Genomic DNA, 16,133 nt, shown 5'->3' on the forward strand with positions numbered 1-16,133 from the left:
ATGACGTGGCGGTTGCCCCGAGAGGCCCCGGGGCCTGCACGGAGGCCGAAACCCTTTCCCAGTGAGACCTGGTGGAAGATGGTGCGAGTCTGGCCCAGCTCTGGGCTGCTCCGTTCCACGTCTGGCTAGCCAAGAAGTTTCCAGCAAGTACGGACACCGAATTTGGGAGCAGGGGGGCCAGCAAAGGGACCAGCCGTTACAGGTCCCCCCACTCTCCTGGAAGTGCACGCCGGTGGTTCTAGATACCAGCCAGGGGGAGAGAGAGTCCATGAGCCTCTGGAGTCCCCCTGGAGGCGTTCTCTCTCCAGCGGGATGGCAGGTCAGCTCATCTTTCCAGGCCTCAGTTTCCCCGTTGGGAAAATGGTGAAGGTAAGACGATGGCTGGCAGTAAACGAGGTAATGCGGTGAAGCCCTAGCTCCGTACCTGGTACATGAAAGATGCTCATCGAGTGGTGGCTGCCACCCTCCCCCTTGTCGTCGTAATGGTCAGAGCAGGTGCAGAGGACAGATTTGGCACCCGGAGCAGGCTGGCTGTGTTGACATAGAATGGCGTTTCTTAAAATGTGGTTTTCAAGGGGTCTGTGCTGTGACCTAACACGTCACGGCTACCACCAGCCCGCCACTGCCTACGAGCCCCACGGGGACGGAGGAGAGCCAGTGTCTCCGGAGCTCGGGTAAAGTGGCGGACACAGTGGTCACCGGCTGACCTAGGTCCTCACGTTCCTCCTCGCACGTCTGTGTGTCAGGAAGAGACAGGAGCCAGTGACGCAGATGCCTATTGTGACTGGGTCTCTAGCCTACTGACGGAAGCAGGAACAAGACAGGAGACCCCCAAAAATGAGCACCCCCCCCCGACAGTGTAAGAGGCAGCCCGCTGCGTGGTAACGTGAGCCACAGGTCAGCCCTCGGGCATGGCAGCCCGCTGGGTTCGGTCCCGGCTCTGCCCCTATGGACCCGGTGGCCTCGGGCACGTCATTTCACCTCCGTGCCTCGGTCTCGTCTTAACAGGGATATTGGGGGGATTGAGCTAATGTACCAAGAGCCCTTAGAGCAGCTCTAAGGGGGGCTGTCAGCATCGCCACCGTGTTCAGGGGGATCTCGGGAAGCCCAGAGGAGTCGGGCGGCCTTCAGAACAGCCTGGGATGGTGCCCGGGCTTGGAGGGACGGCCGCAGGAAGCTTGGGACAGGCCGAGTGGCACGGGCAGCAAAAGTCACGCGAGGACTTGGTTGTCTCAGAGTGTGTGCTTCACGACAAAACTGGGTCTACATTTTTAAATCACAGGAATTAGTGGGAGAGAATTTGGGTTTTGTTTCTTCGGGTTCCCACCGACCATGCATCTAGGCAAATACGTCGAGGTCGGGGGCAGCTCTCCAGGGGAGAGAAGGACATCCTCAGAGGTGCCTGAGGGTCAAGTCCGGCTCCTGCCCCTCTGAGGCTGGGGTCTGAGCAAGTCCGGCTTCCCGTCTGAGCCTCAGTTTCCCCGTGTCAAGTGAGGATCACCTCCTGTGTAAGGTGACCGCCTTTGCTGGCTCCTCTGCTTCCTGATCCTGCCTCCCGCGGGCACTCCCCAAGTTGTGAGGAGATACCCCCCATACGAGTGAGGTACAGAGAGAGGACAGGCGCCTCTGTTCCATTCCAGATGCGGAAGGGGGGCTGTCTCCCCTCCACCGAGCACTTTACATAAATAGGAAGCGCCACGGATAGGCTGTGTGCTCAGCCTGAAGAAGTGGGCTCGTTAATCTTTTGCTCAGCTTGCGAAAGTATTTTCTTATCAAATAATAGAGATGATGGCAGCGGGGGCTTTAATGCTACTGACTTAGGGTTCCCTTAAATACCATTTCAAGAAGATTTGCAACGTTAAGCTCTTTTCTCTCTTTCCCTCTCTCTCTTTTTGTGCATTAAATTTCCATCTGCTTACCCACAGTGGAAGTAAAAGAAATCAGAATAGCTATTGGGTGAATTAGTACTTGTTTCCCTGGCGCATCCAGTAGCCTCCGAAGTGGCTTGTTTGCGGTCTGCCTTGCACGGGGAGTGGACCCTCCCACGCCCGGTCCTTCCGCATCACTTTACTCACCGCTTTTCTCCAGAGCACCTTCCTCTTCCCGATACCACCTGCCCACCCCTCCCCGGCTCCTCACCTTCCAGAATGTACCACCCAGTGGCTTTGTTCCCGCTGTGTGCCCGGCACAGAGAGCAGTGCCCGGCACGTGGTGGGCCGTTAAGTATGTTGTTCAGTGAGTGAAATAGAAAGTAGAGCCTAAAGGTTGGACTTTGGGCAGCTTCCTTCATTTCTCTGGCCTCAGCTTCTCTGCTTTAAATGGAAAATGGCTTGGGGACACCCAGGCGCCTCAGTCGGTTGAGCATCTGCATTCAGCTCAGATCATGATCCCTGGGGTCTTGGGATCGAGTCCCGCGTCAGGCTCCCTGCTCATCAGGAGCCTGCTTCTTTCTCTCCTTCTGCAGCTCCCCCTGCTTGTGTGTTCTCTCTCTCTCTGTCAAATAAGTAAAATATTGGAAGGAAGGAAGGGAAGAAGGGAGGGAGGGAGGGAGGGAGGAAGGAAGAAAGGAGAAAGAAAGAAAGGAAAGAAAGAAAGAAAAGAAAGAAAGAAGAAAATGGCTTGATCTTCTTCCAGAAAGAAAGAAAGAAAGAAAGAAGAAAAAAGAAAAGAAAGAGAAAATGGCTTGATCTTCCAGAGGTTCTTGTGGCCATCGTGTGAGGTAACATGTTTAAATACCTGGTAGTTGCCATTATCCGTGTAATTACTGTTTTCGTCAACCTTATGAAAGGCCTAGAAAAACTAAGTCGTGTTGAATCCAGAAACGATGGCGAATTTATTGATTTGTTTTTTTTAAAGATTTTATTTGTTCATGAGAGACACAGAGAAAGGAGGCAGAGACCCAAGCAGAGGGAGAAGCAGGCTCCCTGTGGGGGAGCCCGATGCAGGACTTGATCCCAGGACCCCGGGATCACGCCCTGAGCGGAAGGCAGATGCTCAAGCCCTGAGCCACCAGGTGCCCCGACAGTGGTGAATCTAAAACATCACACGTACTCAGAATGCAGGTTTTTTCAGGGGCCCTGGGCAGCTCAGTTGGTTAAGCGACCGACTCTTGGTTTCAGCTCAGGTCATGATTTTGGGGTAGTGAGATCAAGCCCTGTGTGGGGCTCCATGCTCCACAGGGCGGCTGTTGGACATCCTCTCTCTTACTCTCTCTCTAAAATAAATAAGTCTCAAAGACACACCCGCATCCCTGCCCTTGCTTCCTTTACCTCAGCCCTGACGGAAGCCAGGGCGCCAAGCAAGTGACCGAGAAGATGAAATAGACCAGGTGTCACAAAGGACCAAGTGAGGACGGTTTTGGACAGAGGCGTGTCCAAACTTCAGACGCATCACAACCTACTGCTGAGGGATTTAAGAAAACTTTAGAAACTGGATTTCATCCACCCACTGGTTCAAAGACCGAGCGGAAGACCAAGGGTCAAACAGTGTCTGCACCCAGTTGCTGGGGTACCCAGGCCCTTGCATGCTGGTTGGCCCCGGCACCTCCACGGGATGGACTGCGGTTACTAGGTTTCAGCTGGGACGTGAGACCATCTGATGGGCTGGAAGCATCTAGTGAGAGCTTCACGGCCTGTAAGCGCTTTGCAGACACGACCGTTCCGGAGAAAGCTGTTCCCGCCCCCATTCACAGATGAGCAGGCCGAGGCCTGGAGAGGGGCACAGGGGCAGCCAAGCTCACGGCTGGGACGAGGCCGAGAGGAGCTCAGGCGGGGAGACGGACTATAAGAACACAGTGTTCACACCATCCAGGGTGCCGTGTCCCCCTCCCATCCCAGGGGACAGGGGACAAGACCCCGGGGGCCGGGCCTCGGTCAGCACCGCCTCTGCCCAGCGTGACTTAGGCAGCTCGCCCTTCCTCAGCGCAAGAGTTCGCTGGCTCAGGGTGGGCAGCCTGGGGACGGGCGTCTGTCCAGCATCTGACGAGGAATGAGCCAGGGATTGGGGGCAGACAAAGGAAGTGGCAGTGCCAGATAATGGGGGATGGAGACGGCAGGATCCTGGCCCTGCCTGCCGTTGACAAGTGCCACCGGGGGCTGCCTGTTGCGTGTGACTTCCTGCCCCACTGTTGGGGCCACCGTCCCCACAGAAAGGGAGACTGGGAGGTGGCAGGCCCAGGGGCTTCATTCACTGACAGTCTTTGTAACAGGGAGCCACGATCGCCCTTGTCTGTAGTATCTCTGGCATCCCGAGAGCCTCGGTGTGTGGGAAGTCCCAGCTCTGCGGGGCATGGACTTCGGGGCTTAAGGGCGGCTTCCAGGGCTGAGCCGCTGCCGCCCCGGCACTGAGGGGTTGGGACAGCAGCTCTGATGACGTCTGCAGTGGGGCCCGCTCCTACCTGCCTGCCTGGCAGCCCTATGGATTCCCCTCCGCCCACAGGACCAACCACCCAGGACCCGGGACAGGACAGCCATCTGGGACTTGCCCCCACTTTGCTGCTTTAATATTGGACATTTGCGGGGACAAGTCTCTCCAGAGGTCTGGAGAACCCCCAAGGCCCCGGGGCCCAGCCCCGCCTCCTGTTCCCTGCTGGCTTCGGGGCTGGTGAGGCCACCGGTGCAGAAGCTGGAGCTTGAGGGGGGCCCGGGGAGCCACCGAGGCCTGCCTTCCGCCCACCCTGCCTGCTTCCCGAGGTTCTCAGCTGGCTACGGGGCTCCGAGCATCTTGCGTGTGATGGGTCCTTTTCAAGCCAGACAGAGTGCCAGCGGCTAGCTTTGTGACCTTGGTCTGTGTCCAGACCCCTCAAAGCCTCGGTCTCCACGTTTATAAGATGCCGAGTAATAATGAAGTGTGGCCTGCGGGTGGCCGTGGTGGCGCTCGGGGAGTGTGTGCGCAGCGGCCCGCAGCCCGCGGCCCTGCCGCCCAGAAGCCAGCGCCAGTGTCCTGGGCGCGCAGCTGGGTGCGGTGTGGGCTGCAGGGTGCTGGGAGCCGCCCGGCCCCCACTCTCGGGTCAGGAACGACCCCTGCTCCCCAGCCAGGCCTCGCGGGCTCTGGGCCGCCCCCAGACGCCTCTAGAAGCCGCCGGACCGCAAAGCCGGTCACCTGTCTTGCCTGTGGAGGAAGGGGCGGCAGATCTCGGTGGCGCTACTCCGCTGGAGCCAAGCAGGACCACCAACCTGACACCCTAAACCAGGGACGCCCTGGCCCCGAGTCCGTGAGGTCAAGAGGCAGGGCCGCCGGCGCAGGGCTGGAGGGCTGGCGGGCTGGCGGGGCCTTGCCGAGGCGCCCCGGCACCGGGGAGACCCGACGTGGGCTCTGCCGCCGGCGCTTCTAGTGTGCCTGGCAGTGGTCTCCCTTGTCCTCTCCAAAGTGCCCGGCTTCGGTGACAAAACATGCGGTTACTCACCTAAAACTCGTCCCTGACGTGAGGGGGTCGGGGAAAGGCCGTTGCGTAGGGACGCAGCCTGCGAGCCCGGGGCCGGTGCACAGCGGGGCTGGCTCTGCCGCTCACTAGATGCCTGCACGGGGCGGGCTCACCTGGGCCCTCCGGTTCCCCAGGTGTGAATTGGGGTAGGAGTACCAGCTTCGTGACAGACGTGAGGGCTCAGCGGGTCAGTGGCTCCGAGGGGCTAAAGCGGTGCCAGGTGCTTAGCATGCGCTACGGGGGTTCACGTTAGTGCTCTGTTATCCCCGGGGGTGCCTCGGGGGCCAGGGGGCCCCAGGAGTCACCTGATTGACTCCCACCCCCGCCCGCTCCCAGGCCCCCGCGGGGTGGACGGGGCAGAGGAATTGCTCGGGTGGTGGAGCCGGCGGTTGTATTCTATCTAAATTTACATCCGTACGCAGATCTGGGCAAGTAGAGGCTTTTAGTGCCCCTAATCCGTAGCAGATGAATTGTAATAAGGGAAGCGTATTTCCCCGCAGGAAGGCCCGAGCCCTGCCTCTGCCCGCGGTCCCCACCCCCGCGTGGCGATACTGTCGTGGGCCAGCCGTGGAGCGGGGAGGCCTGCGGGTCAGAGGACAGGTGCTTGCCCCGCCCGGCCGTCCATCCAGGCCAAACCATTCTGGTTTACCAAGCAATTCTACAAAATTAATTAGTCCAAGATGTGAACCAGACTAGAACTGCTTCCTTTGTGCTGGGAGTAGCATCTGATGTCGTGGGACACGGTGGGTTTTCTTCCCCGTGGACGGTTTGGCTTGGTGTTTCGGGCCACGGCGGCTCTCGGAGATCCTGGGCAGCCCACGGGAAGGCCTCGGAGCCAGCGTGGGAGAGCCGACCTTGACCTTCCCAGACAGGTCTTTGCCTGCAGGGCTGTCGTCCGGTGGGACAAAGCTTGGCCTCTTTGCGGGGTCCTGGTGGTGCCCCTCTGCAGCCCCAGCCCGGACAGCGTGGCGGGGGGGACAGGGGCAGTGTGTGCCCCCTGGGAGCCGGGGGAAGGGTGGTGCGGCAGGAGATGGCCCTGTGCAACCCCAGGGCTTGGCAGGGGCTCCGTCTGAAGGTGGGGCCCTGAAGAATTTAGGGGCTGAGGGTGGGAGACGGTCCAGTTGGCCCCCATGAGGCCCCTCTTCTGGGCTAAGGGCGCTCACAGGCAGGGCAGGGCTATTTCCTGGGTAAGGGGGAAATCTCATTAGGGTGCCAGCCGAAGGCGTCACAGACCCCCTCAAGCCCTCCAGCCCCGGAGCCCCGCGTCCAGAGGCCTCTGTGCTCCCTGCCAAGGGTGGAGGTGAAGAAACTGCAGCCCGGTTTTCCCAGGGCTGAGCTCAGGCCAGGTCTCAAGGCCCTGCCCAGCTGTGGGCACACCCAGGGTCTGCCTGCATCCACGCGTAGTTCCTCCTGGGTGGGCACAGAGGGACGTCGCTGCCCCGGTCCCTAAGGACAGGCACCCCATGGGCTTGGGTTGCATGGTCGCTGGTTCAGGTTTGTGCCCCGCTGCCCAAGGCCGTTGCCCACCACCTCGAGGAGGAACAGAGCCTGCTTTGAGCTGGAAATTAGAGTCGTTTCCTGTTCCATGTTGTTAAGACGCTGCTTATAGGGCTGTAATCCCAATAAATCATACGCTTGCTGAGTGGGGCCGGGTTTTTTTTTTCCAGGCTGCAGGGACCTCTTAAAACCAAGGCCTTAAGAAGTTTATTCTCTTTCATTTTTTTTTTTAAGGGGGGTAAAATGGCTTTTGCAGGCCTGGTCCTGTCGGAGGGCCTTATGAGACCCTCGGCTTGATATACTCAGGTTCAGGTATATGATTAAAGAGACGTGAGGAGAAACTGGAGTTATGACCCATGGCTCTGGTCTCCCTGTTGCTGCTGAACTGGCTTCTGCGACCTTGGGTGAGGCACTTGGCCCCATGGGGTTTCCATTTCCTCCCCCATCAAATCAGAGGAGTGGGTCAGGCAGTGTCCCGGCTCTTCCCGTAGCAGTGGCGGCTACACCAGTACATCTCCCGGACGTCGCCCCGTGATGTGACACATGGACACATGCCACCCGCCGATGGCCCTTTAAGCGGTTTGGTTTGTCACCGCAGCAGCCCCACCCGAGGTGTTTGTGCGCGTGTGTGCGATGATTTTCAGGTTAGGCCGCCAGCAGCACTTGGGGCGGGCCGGAGGCGTGGGACCCTGGCGGTGATTCCGTGCCCACCCCCCACTCCCCCGTCACGTGTCGGTGAGTCCGTGTTCCTTGTCATCATTGCTCACCCCGTGCGGGATCCTCCTCGCCGAGGCCGAGAGCCCGCACTGCCAGAAGCAGCTTCCAGATCATACTCGACGTAGTGGTTGCATTTGTTTTGTCTGTTTTAGGAGCTGGGATGGAGTCGGTGATGGGCCGTTTGCTCTCAGGCTCTTGCAATCCTGACATGTTTGTACTTGGCGGGCGGGGGCGGGGGGGGGATATTGGCCCCACTTGTAGGTCTAGAGCTGAAGCATTTAATAGGACCAGATTCCTGTGGCCTATTTTGCTATTATTATGTTTTCTCTGTCAACAGATACTAACATAGTAATAATAGTTCACCTTTCTTGAGAACTTGCCCCGTGCCAAGTGCTGGGCTAAACCCCTCCCGTGCATACTTCCTGTGAAGTGGGCCTACTATTTATGCCCATTTCACTGATGGGTCCACTGAGGCTGAGGGTGCGCAGGCTCACATTGGAATTCACCGGAAGTAACACTAGATCCCACTTCCGAAGGCTCCCTCCTGAGCCCACGCTCTCGGTCGCTGCAGGGCTGATACGGCCCTCGTCACGTGGGGCCTGTGAAACAGCAGCAGGCGAGGTTCTCACAATGGGAAATATCCAGAAGCCACCACTTAGCCCTCCTTTAAGAGAAAAAGAGGCCCAAAGAGTGCAGTAGCTGCCCCAGGTTACAGGGCCAGTGCACTTGCTTCCAGGACCCTGGGGCTCTCTCGCAGTGAGGATGCCACAGGGAAGGGACGGTAGGAGCCTCAGCTCGCTGGGCCGGGAAGGCGCGTGCAAGTACTACACTTATTCTAGAATTGGCCAAACGGTGGGCCGCCAGAGGCCGAATTCCAGCCCCACGTCCAGCGTCAGGACAGCCTTGTCTGAAGGCAGTGGTTCTCAAAGTGTGGTGGTCTTGGGACCCCTGGGCTCCTGGACACTTTTTAGGAGTCTGCAGGGGCACAATTATTTTTATGAGAATAAGGTGTTATATGCCTTTTCACTCTCCTCTTCTCACGTGTGGACATGTGGTGACAGCATCACCAGTGGCTGAGGGGGGACGCCACATTGTGTATCCACATGTTTTTACAGTTTTTTTTTTTTTAAGACGTCATTTATTTGAGAGCGAGAGGGAGAGAGAGAGAGAGAGAGAGAGAGAGAGAGAGAGCAGGTTCCCCATTCAGCGGGGAGCCCGACGCAGGGCTCAATCCCAGGCCCCCAGGATCATGGGCTGAGCTGAAGGCAGACGCTCAAGCAGCCGAGCCCCCCCCCCCCCGCCCCGGGCGTCGCTGACGTTTTCTGTGTTGGTGTCTGACACCGTAAGTTGTGGTACAATAACGCACTTAAACTAAAGCTCTTTGGAGACCCCAGTAATTTGTAAGAGTACAGAGGGGATCCTGAGACCAAAATCCTCCAGAACCGCTATTCAGAGGTACTGGACCCAGCACGGGGGACATTCGGTGGCAGAGGGGCCCAACAGAGGGGGTTCCTTCAGCCCTGTCCCCTCCCCCTGCCTCTGGCCAAGCTCAGCCAAGAGGGACACAGCCTTTCTCAGAAGAGAAACGGACAGAGCAGATGTCCAGTCATCCCCAGCCGCACTCCTCTGGAGCCCTCTCACCCCACGGTTAGGATGTGGCTGCAGCCAATACGGACGGGAGTTTTTGTAGGGATTTTCCAGAATGTTCAGGAATACAGACCAGCTTCTCAGCATGTCCAGTGGGTTAGATGAAATTACCAGAAAGGAAAACAGCCTGGAACCCACAGGCCAAGGAAGGATGTTACTGAGAAAGTCCATGAATTGCTTCTCATTTTATCTTCCTGTGGACCACAGTGGGGAGGGGAGGCCAGGGAAAAAGGCCTGAAGAGGCCAGGGTCGGGGCCGGCATGGCCTTGTTTATGGGGTAGGGACACCAGCCCCTACCCCAGAGGCAGAGGATTTCCATATGTGGTGAGTATCCAGTCAGCGTGCACTTCAGGAAACAGAAACCGCTCTAGGTGTTTTAAGCAGGAAGGATTTAACGCAGGGAGTTAGAAGCCTGTAGAATCGGAAGAGCTCAGGGAACAGGTTCAAGGCCAAGCCTCCAAGGACGGTAACAGACTCCTCCCACCAGGGGGCTGCATCTTAAGGACAAAACTCACTTTGCCTCCAGAAACCCAGCTGCAAAGAGTCTGGGAAGTGTAGTTTTCAACTTTTTATGTCTCCAACGAAGATGGGATGATGGAGGTGGAATGAGCCAAACCCCAGTAGCTGCCCACCAGGGTTATCAACACTGTTTTTTCATGTGCCGAGTTCTAAGAGGCCCAGAGCATAACGAATCATGACACCATCCGATTAGACCCGGTGATTCCCCAAGTTCCCTCTTGGATTTCCCCTAGTGCCTCTGGGAGATGCCGCTTAGAGCTTCAGCGTCCGTACTTGGCACCTGGTCTTGGCCATTGGCCACGACACGGAAGAGCGGCTGGCAGATCCACGAACTATCCTTTCATTTACACTTCAGTCCCAATGCTGGTGGTTGAGATAAAGCCTTCCTCCTGGATCAGAAGCACTGATATATATAGAAATACATGTCTGAGCTTGCCTTCTAACGTTCACTGTAAGAATTGGAAAATCCAAGGATATTTGGGGAGAATTCAAATGGGTGTTTATAATCAAGACAATTCTTGTAAACAGAGGAGTAGTCCACAAATGACTTGTCATTCCTCCCTACGTTCTACGGGCTACCCCGTACCCCCGGAGTCCTGGCTCTCCCACTCCAGCCAGTCAGCACCGTGCCCTTGAAAATTATATGCCATTCTTTTCTGGGCAGAAACAAGAGTTGGTCCAGAACAGGAAACTTAGATACATCACAATAAGTTCCTGACCCTCAGCCGTTCTTGTAGTCACTTGGCCAGTGTTTATCGAGGCCCTTCTTGTGTTCAAGCTGCGTGCTGGGCATTCCTGGAGGTTCGCAGACATGAGCAAGCCATCGTTCTGGTTCCAAGGCACGATGCATCTAGTTGGGAAGATGAGACACATCCATGGGTGGAAGAGCAAATTCTAAGGGATCTTGGAGTGGGAAGAGGTTACTTTCTTTGGGGAGAGAGGATCTGAGAGGGCTTCTGGAAACAGAAGGTGTTAGAACTGAGCTTTGAAGGATAAACAGGATCTGGACAGACAGAGGTGGGAGCTCGTTCATTCTCTCGAGGACGTAGGATGGGCAGGTGGGCTTGAGAACCACGGGGGCCTGGCGGTCTGCTGAAGGCCCCGAGCCTGGACTGGGAAGGGGGTGAGGCGAGGTCCCGGCACTCCTGAGGGCCAAGACCAGCCAGGCTCCCCCCGCCCATGACTCCTCCTCACCCACTGCGATTGGTACACCCGGACCCGTATCGGTTTTCTGAAACTACAGAGCCAGGACGTCAAAATAGCTTCCAAATGAACTCGCTTCACGATCACATCCGCTTATTTTGTTTAAAAATAAATGAAAGCATCCTTTGCCCTCGAGCAGAGAAGCTCTTAAAGTTTTGATGATTTCCTAAGTGTTTGGAAATCTGAGACAAGTGGTCGGAGGGTGTCTCGTTGATTCCGGCTGACTGACCCAGTGGCTGAGGAGAGAGAACGGAGGTGCTTTGCCTGGTCACGGTACCTCTGCGCGTCTAAGGGCGAGGTGGTGGCGACCGCAGAGGCCGGACGCTGAGGCTCCGGGAGCCCGGGGCGTCGGGGAGTGGGGTGAGGAGGGCGGGAGCACGTGCAGGAACGGGGGGGGGGGGGGGGGGGGGGGGGGGGGGGGGTTGCCCGGGCTGCCTCATTCTTGTGACCAGGCAAGGAAAGTTCTGGGTCAAACCGGCCAGTTGCCCATTGAGTCATAGGGCCAGAGCCTCGCCATCAGGGCCGTTGGCAGCCTGGAGACCCTTTGGACGGTGAAGTGACCTCCCGGGACATGCCCACAGCGGAGACTTGGCAGCTCTGGTAGAGGACGGGAGGGAGGCCTCTCTGTCATGAGTGGACCCCGTGAGTGGACCCCCCCTCCGCAGCTGGAACCCAGAGCGGCAGGCGGTGTGGGCGGGCCTGGGGCAGGGCGACGGCCCCTGACGGGCTGGGCCGCTGTGTCCCCCCCATGCCAGGCGGCACTGGGCCCGGGCCCTGCTAAGGGGCATGGCGCCCCCTGCTGACACGTGGGGTACCTTGGAGCGGTGCCCCCTGGAGTTGGCAACACCGAGGCCTTAGCGACGGGAGCCTCTCTGCGCGTTGCATCGCGTGGCCCCGCGTTCTTTGTGTTGGGCCCCGAGACCATTCCCGCCGCCGTAGGACTTGGAGCGCTAAGCTGAGGTGACACGGGCCCGCCCCGGCCCAGGTGCAGGTTGAGGGACAGGTGACCTTCAGCCGTGCCTCCCAGGTGGGGTTCAGCTGTCTCGGCTTCCCCACCGCCCATCCCTCGGATGCGGGGAGCAGGCTCGGGCGTGTGGGCGGTGATGGAGCACGGCTGCTGGTGGCAAAGCTGGGGTGGGAGCATGCCTCTGGGCAACCCTGTCCTGCACAGGCACCCCACTCTGCAGGAGGCAGTCTCCTGGAGAGGCAGACCTGGAGACCCCGTCTGATTTCTTTGCAGGGACGGGAGTTGCCACTTTGACGCACTGGCAACGTCTTTCTTTCATTGGTCACCTAAGGCCCTCGGGGTGCACTCGTGGCCCTCGATGGCAGTTTCTCCCGCCCCATGACAGCGTCTGTGGAATGGGACTCCCTGGGGCCTCTGTGAGGAGAAGGGGGGGCCCTCTCCACACTTCATCGCCCGGAGCTCTCGGGGTGCTCAGCCCACAGCCGCCCTCTGAGCACGCACCCCACCTGCCTGACCCTCTCTCTCTGCTGCCTCGCAGGCCCTTCATGCTGCTGCCACCGCTGATGGAGTGGATGCGCGTGGCCATCACGTACGCAGAGCACCGGCGCAGCCTCACCGTGGACAGCGGCGACATCCGGCAGGCCGCCCGGCTGCTGCTGCCCGGCCTGGACTGTGAGCCCCGGCAGCTCAAGTACGGCCCCGGCGGGGAGCGAGGCTGGGGGCTGGGCCTGGTAGAGCTGACCGCTCCCGACCCCGGCCGGTTGCCGGGTGTATCTCCTGTAGCCGCTGGTTAGGTGCACAGAGCGGACGCGCACTTGGATCGGGGCAGGAGAGCCCGCAGTCTGGCTCTGTGGGACATCTGGGGCGAGATCAGCAGAAGCAGGTCCTTCCTCCCTTCTGCTCCTCAGTGTAGCGCTGGGCCGAGCCCTTGTCTTTCCCGTGTGTCATCTTGGTTCTCGTGACAACTTTAGAGAAGGAGGGGCTCTAAGGTCCAGATTCAAATGGAGAAACTGAGGATCAGGGAGGAATAATAATAATTTGCCCACAGATAATCAGCTAGCAAAGTGGCCAGGCCTGAATTTGACCCCAAGTATATATGGCCCCAAGTCCGGGCTCTCAGTTTTCATCCCAGTGTGACCATCCTGTACACAGGATGGGCTGGTCTCCTAAAGTCGTTCTGGAGAATGTTCTCTGTGGCCATCCTTGTCCTAATGAGAGTCTTGCCTTTTTTTTTTTTTTTTTTTTTGACCCTTTGCCCCAACCCCACTTACAACTTCCTCTGTTTCCATGGCAAATTCCCAACTGTCCTTCCGGGACATGTACTTTCCACACCTTGGCCCAACTAAGGCTCCAGCCTGAAGGCACCTATGGGAGGCCTGTGGTGTGATGTCTTGTAGACACAGTTTTTAATCTGTGATTCTCGTTGCTAAGATGGTTGATGGCAGTGGGACTCTGAGCCATTCCCCACCATCTGTCTGGTAATTCTGGGCCTCCTTGGAGGCCTTGAGGAGAGGACGTGGAGCCAAGAACTGGAGCTTGGCCACAGCGGCCGTCCCGTGGGCCTAGCACAGGCTTCACCCCGCAGCAAGGACACGGGCAAGCCCCCTGCACCCCCCCCCCCCAGGCTGGAGCTGCCTCCTCCTTGGGCAGAGCCCCTGGTGGGTTATTTCCAATGGTTGTTTCCCGCCAGTGGGCAGCTCTGAAGAGCTCAGGGCTCTTCGACATGTTCATAGAAGAGCCGAAGCCTGTGCTCCTCGTCATGGCCTCCCATCCACACGGGCGTCCTGCCCTGCTCAGCCTCCCCAGGAGGCCGCCTCCTCGCCCCAGGGGCTCACGCGCAGCCGTGCTCACACACCTCCGGGTCTCTTCCACGCAGACCCGAGTGCTGTTTCAGCTCCTTCCGGAGGCTGGACGCCCGCGCGGCCACCGAGAAATTCAACCAGGACCTGGGTTTCCGCATGCTCAACTGCGGCAGGACGGACCTGATCCACCAGGCGATCGACGCCCTGGGCCCTGACGGGGTGAACACCATGGACGACCAGGTGCGTGCGGAGCGCTCCGTTGGCCAGGTGCAAGGGACGGAGCGGGGACTCGCCACTGGGAGGGGTGGTGGCGCCCATCCTTCCGGTCCAACCCTGAGAGCCGCTCAGCAACGTGCTCCTGAGAAGTGGGCAGCCTTCCGAATCGTGCCCTTGCCCGTCCCTGGTGGGGTCTGCTTGAGGACTTCCTAGCACCTCTGGGAAGACCTTCGCATGGCAGGTTCTGCTCCGCGGGCCGGAAGGCCAGAGGCCGGCTGGGCTGGTGCCGGGCTGGGAGAAAGGCCGGAGGGCTCAGCTGGACGGCCAGCGTGGGTAGTGCTCGCTGGGGCACGCCCTGGACCCCCCAGGCCTACTGTGTTCCAGGCCCACAGAACCTGTTGCCTTTGTGGACTTAACATTGTAGTTGGGGAAACTTGTGCTAAGAAATATAAAATGTCAAATACAGAGCACGTTGGTGAAAAGCCCTGGAGAATGAAATGAAGCTGGAAAAGGAAGAATCTCCTTCAGTGCTTTACAGTTTTACATAGAACTTGAGATTTTTTGTTTGCTTTTGTCTGTTGTCTTTGCTGTGAAGAGCTCACGTTTATAGAGCACTTCTGCGTTCCAGGCATTGTTCAAAGCACTTTGCCCAGGTGAACTCATCCCATCTTGACAGTGGCCCTGTGATGTCATACCATCATTATCCTCTCATTACAGATGAGAGAACTGGGGTACAGAGGAGTTGGTTTACCTGAGGTCACACAGCGGGGGGCAGGGGGGAAGTGCAGTGACAGCAACGGGCCTGGGAGGAGTGCTCTCCCCAAGTGCCAGGTCGGCCAGGGTGGCCCTGGACAGGTGACAGGGCCAGGAGGATGGCTGGGGCAGGGGTAGGAGCCCAGCCAGAGCTGAGGAGGGAGGAGAGTGGGGGGATGGAGCAGGCACTCGGGGACTCCGGGGAAAGAGCACAGAGTGGGACAGTTGGGCATGTGCTGGGACGGGGCCAGGCAGGACAGTGGGGGGCCACAGGCTGGGGGCCAGATCCCCCAGGGGTGCCCGTGTCAGTGCAGGTCCCCAGCCTCACTTTCACCCTGGGGCAGTGGTGAAGCCCAGGGCCACCGCCCGTCATGGAAGAGGTGCCCCACCTCCCTGGGGGTCACTTTCCTCGCCTGCATCACAGTCCGGGCCCTTCCCGGCCCTGTCGGCTTACAGACCCTTCCGCATGGGGCACGTGATAAAGGCTCAGGGCGGGCTCCTTCTGGGTTTCGCTGTGCGTCCCATGACGGCATCAATGACGCCTGAGCTCTGTTCCTCAGCCCTTTCTGCTCGTGGACCTGGAGGGGGGCTGGAGCGACACACAAGTAGCATGAGGCTCCTCGCCAGTGTGACCGCGGGACCGTGTACAGAGGCGTGGGAAGGAAGTCAGGCAAGGGCAGAGGGGGCCGAGACCGAGCCAGAGCTTCCCTCCGTGGCGCTCGCTCTGCCCTCAAGGCCCCGTCCTGTTTGTCCCCTCGGCCTTGGTATTCATAGGATGATCTGTGGGTAAACAGCTCTCTCACCCATGATTAATGTCAGGCCATTTCTTTATCTCTGGGCACTAGGCAAGGATTTATGAGGTAAGGAGATCTTGTCTACACACAAATAACCTAATAAATAACATCGCGGGGCTCCAGACAAACGCTCGCCAGGATCCAGCTGTGGGATAACACTTTGCACGGCTGCCTTTGCTATTACTGGCCACGGGGAAAGATTCCCAGCCAGGAGGCAGCCTGCTAGCCGCCGTCCACCTGAACTCGGGAAGGGCCCGGGCCTCCCCAGTTCCCCTGGAAGAACAGCTTTGGGAAAAGCTCTGACTTGCTCGGTAGCGCCAGGTACTCGAGTCAGGCCCTGTCCGCGCTCTGTGATGTGCCGGTGGGGGGGGGGGGGGGGCGGGGGGAGCAGCTTCACGGCTCAGGTGGATGCGGCTTCCAGCGTGACTCCCTCCCCGTGTGACCTGGCCTTGGGTTGCCCTGCTCCCCATCTGTAAAATGGGCAAAATAGTAGATCCAGTGAGATGCACACAGGGCCCCAGGCGCCCAGGGCGGGTTAGGATGTGACCGCATGTCCAGGGGCAGCGGCGGGCTCGCGGTGTTCTTGTGACCAGTCA

General features: G+C 58.8%; 1 protein-coding gene across 1 annotated transcript in view; it reads left to right on the plus strand.

Annotated features, from left to right (window-relative positions):
- Nucleotides 1-16,133, plus strand: part of ABTB2 (ankyrin repeat and BTB domain containing 2) — a 166,552-nt gene that overhangs the window by 135,429 nt on the left and 14,990 nt on the right. Inside the window, 2 exon segments of the mRNA XM_041773569.1 lie at nucleotides 12,511-12,663; nucleotides 13,849-14,014. Of these exon segments, the coding sequence (XP_041629503.1) occupies nucleotides 12,511-12,663; nucleotides 13,849-14,014 (319 nt within the window).

The sequence above is a fragment of the Vulpes lagopus genome, chromosome 11, assembly GCF_018345385.1.
Source record: "Vulpes lagopus strain Blue_001 chromosome 11, ASM1834538v1, whole genome shotgun sequence".
Classification (NCBI taxonomy): Eukaryota; Metazoa; Chordata; class Mammalia; order Carnivora; family Canidae; genus Vulpes; species Vulpes lagopus.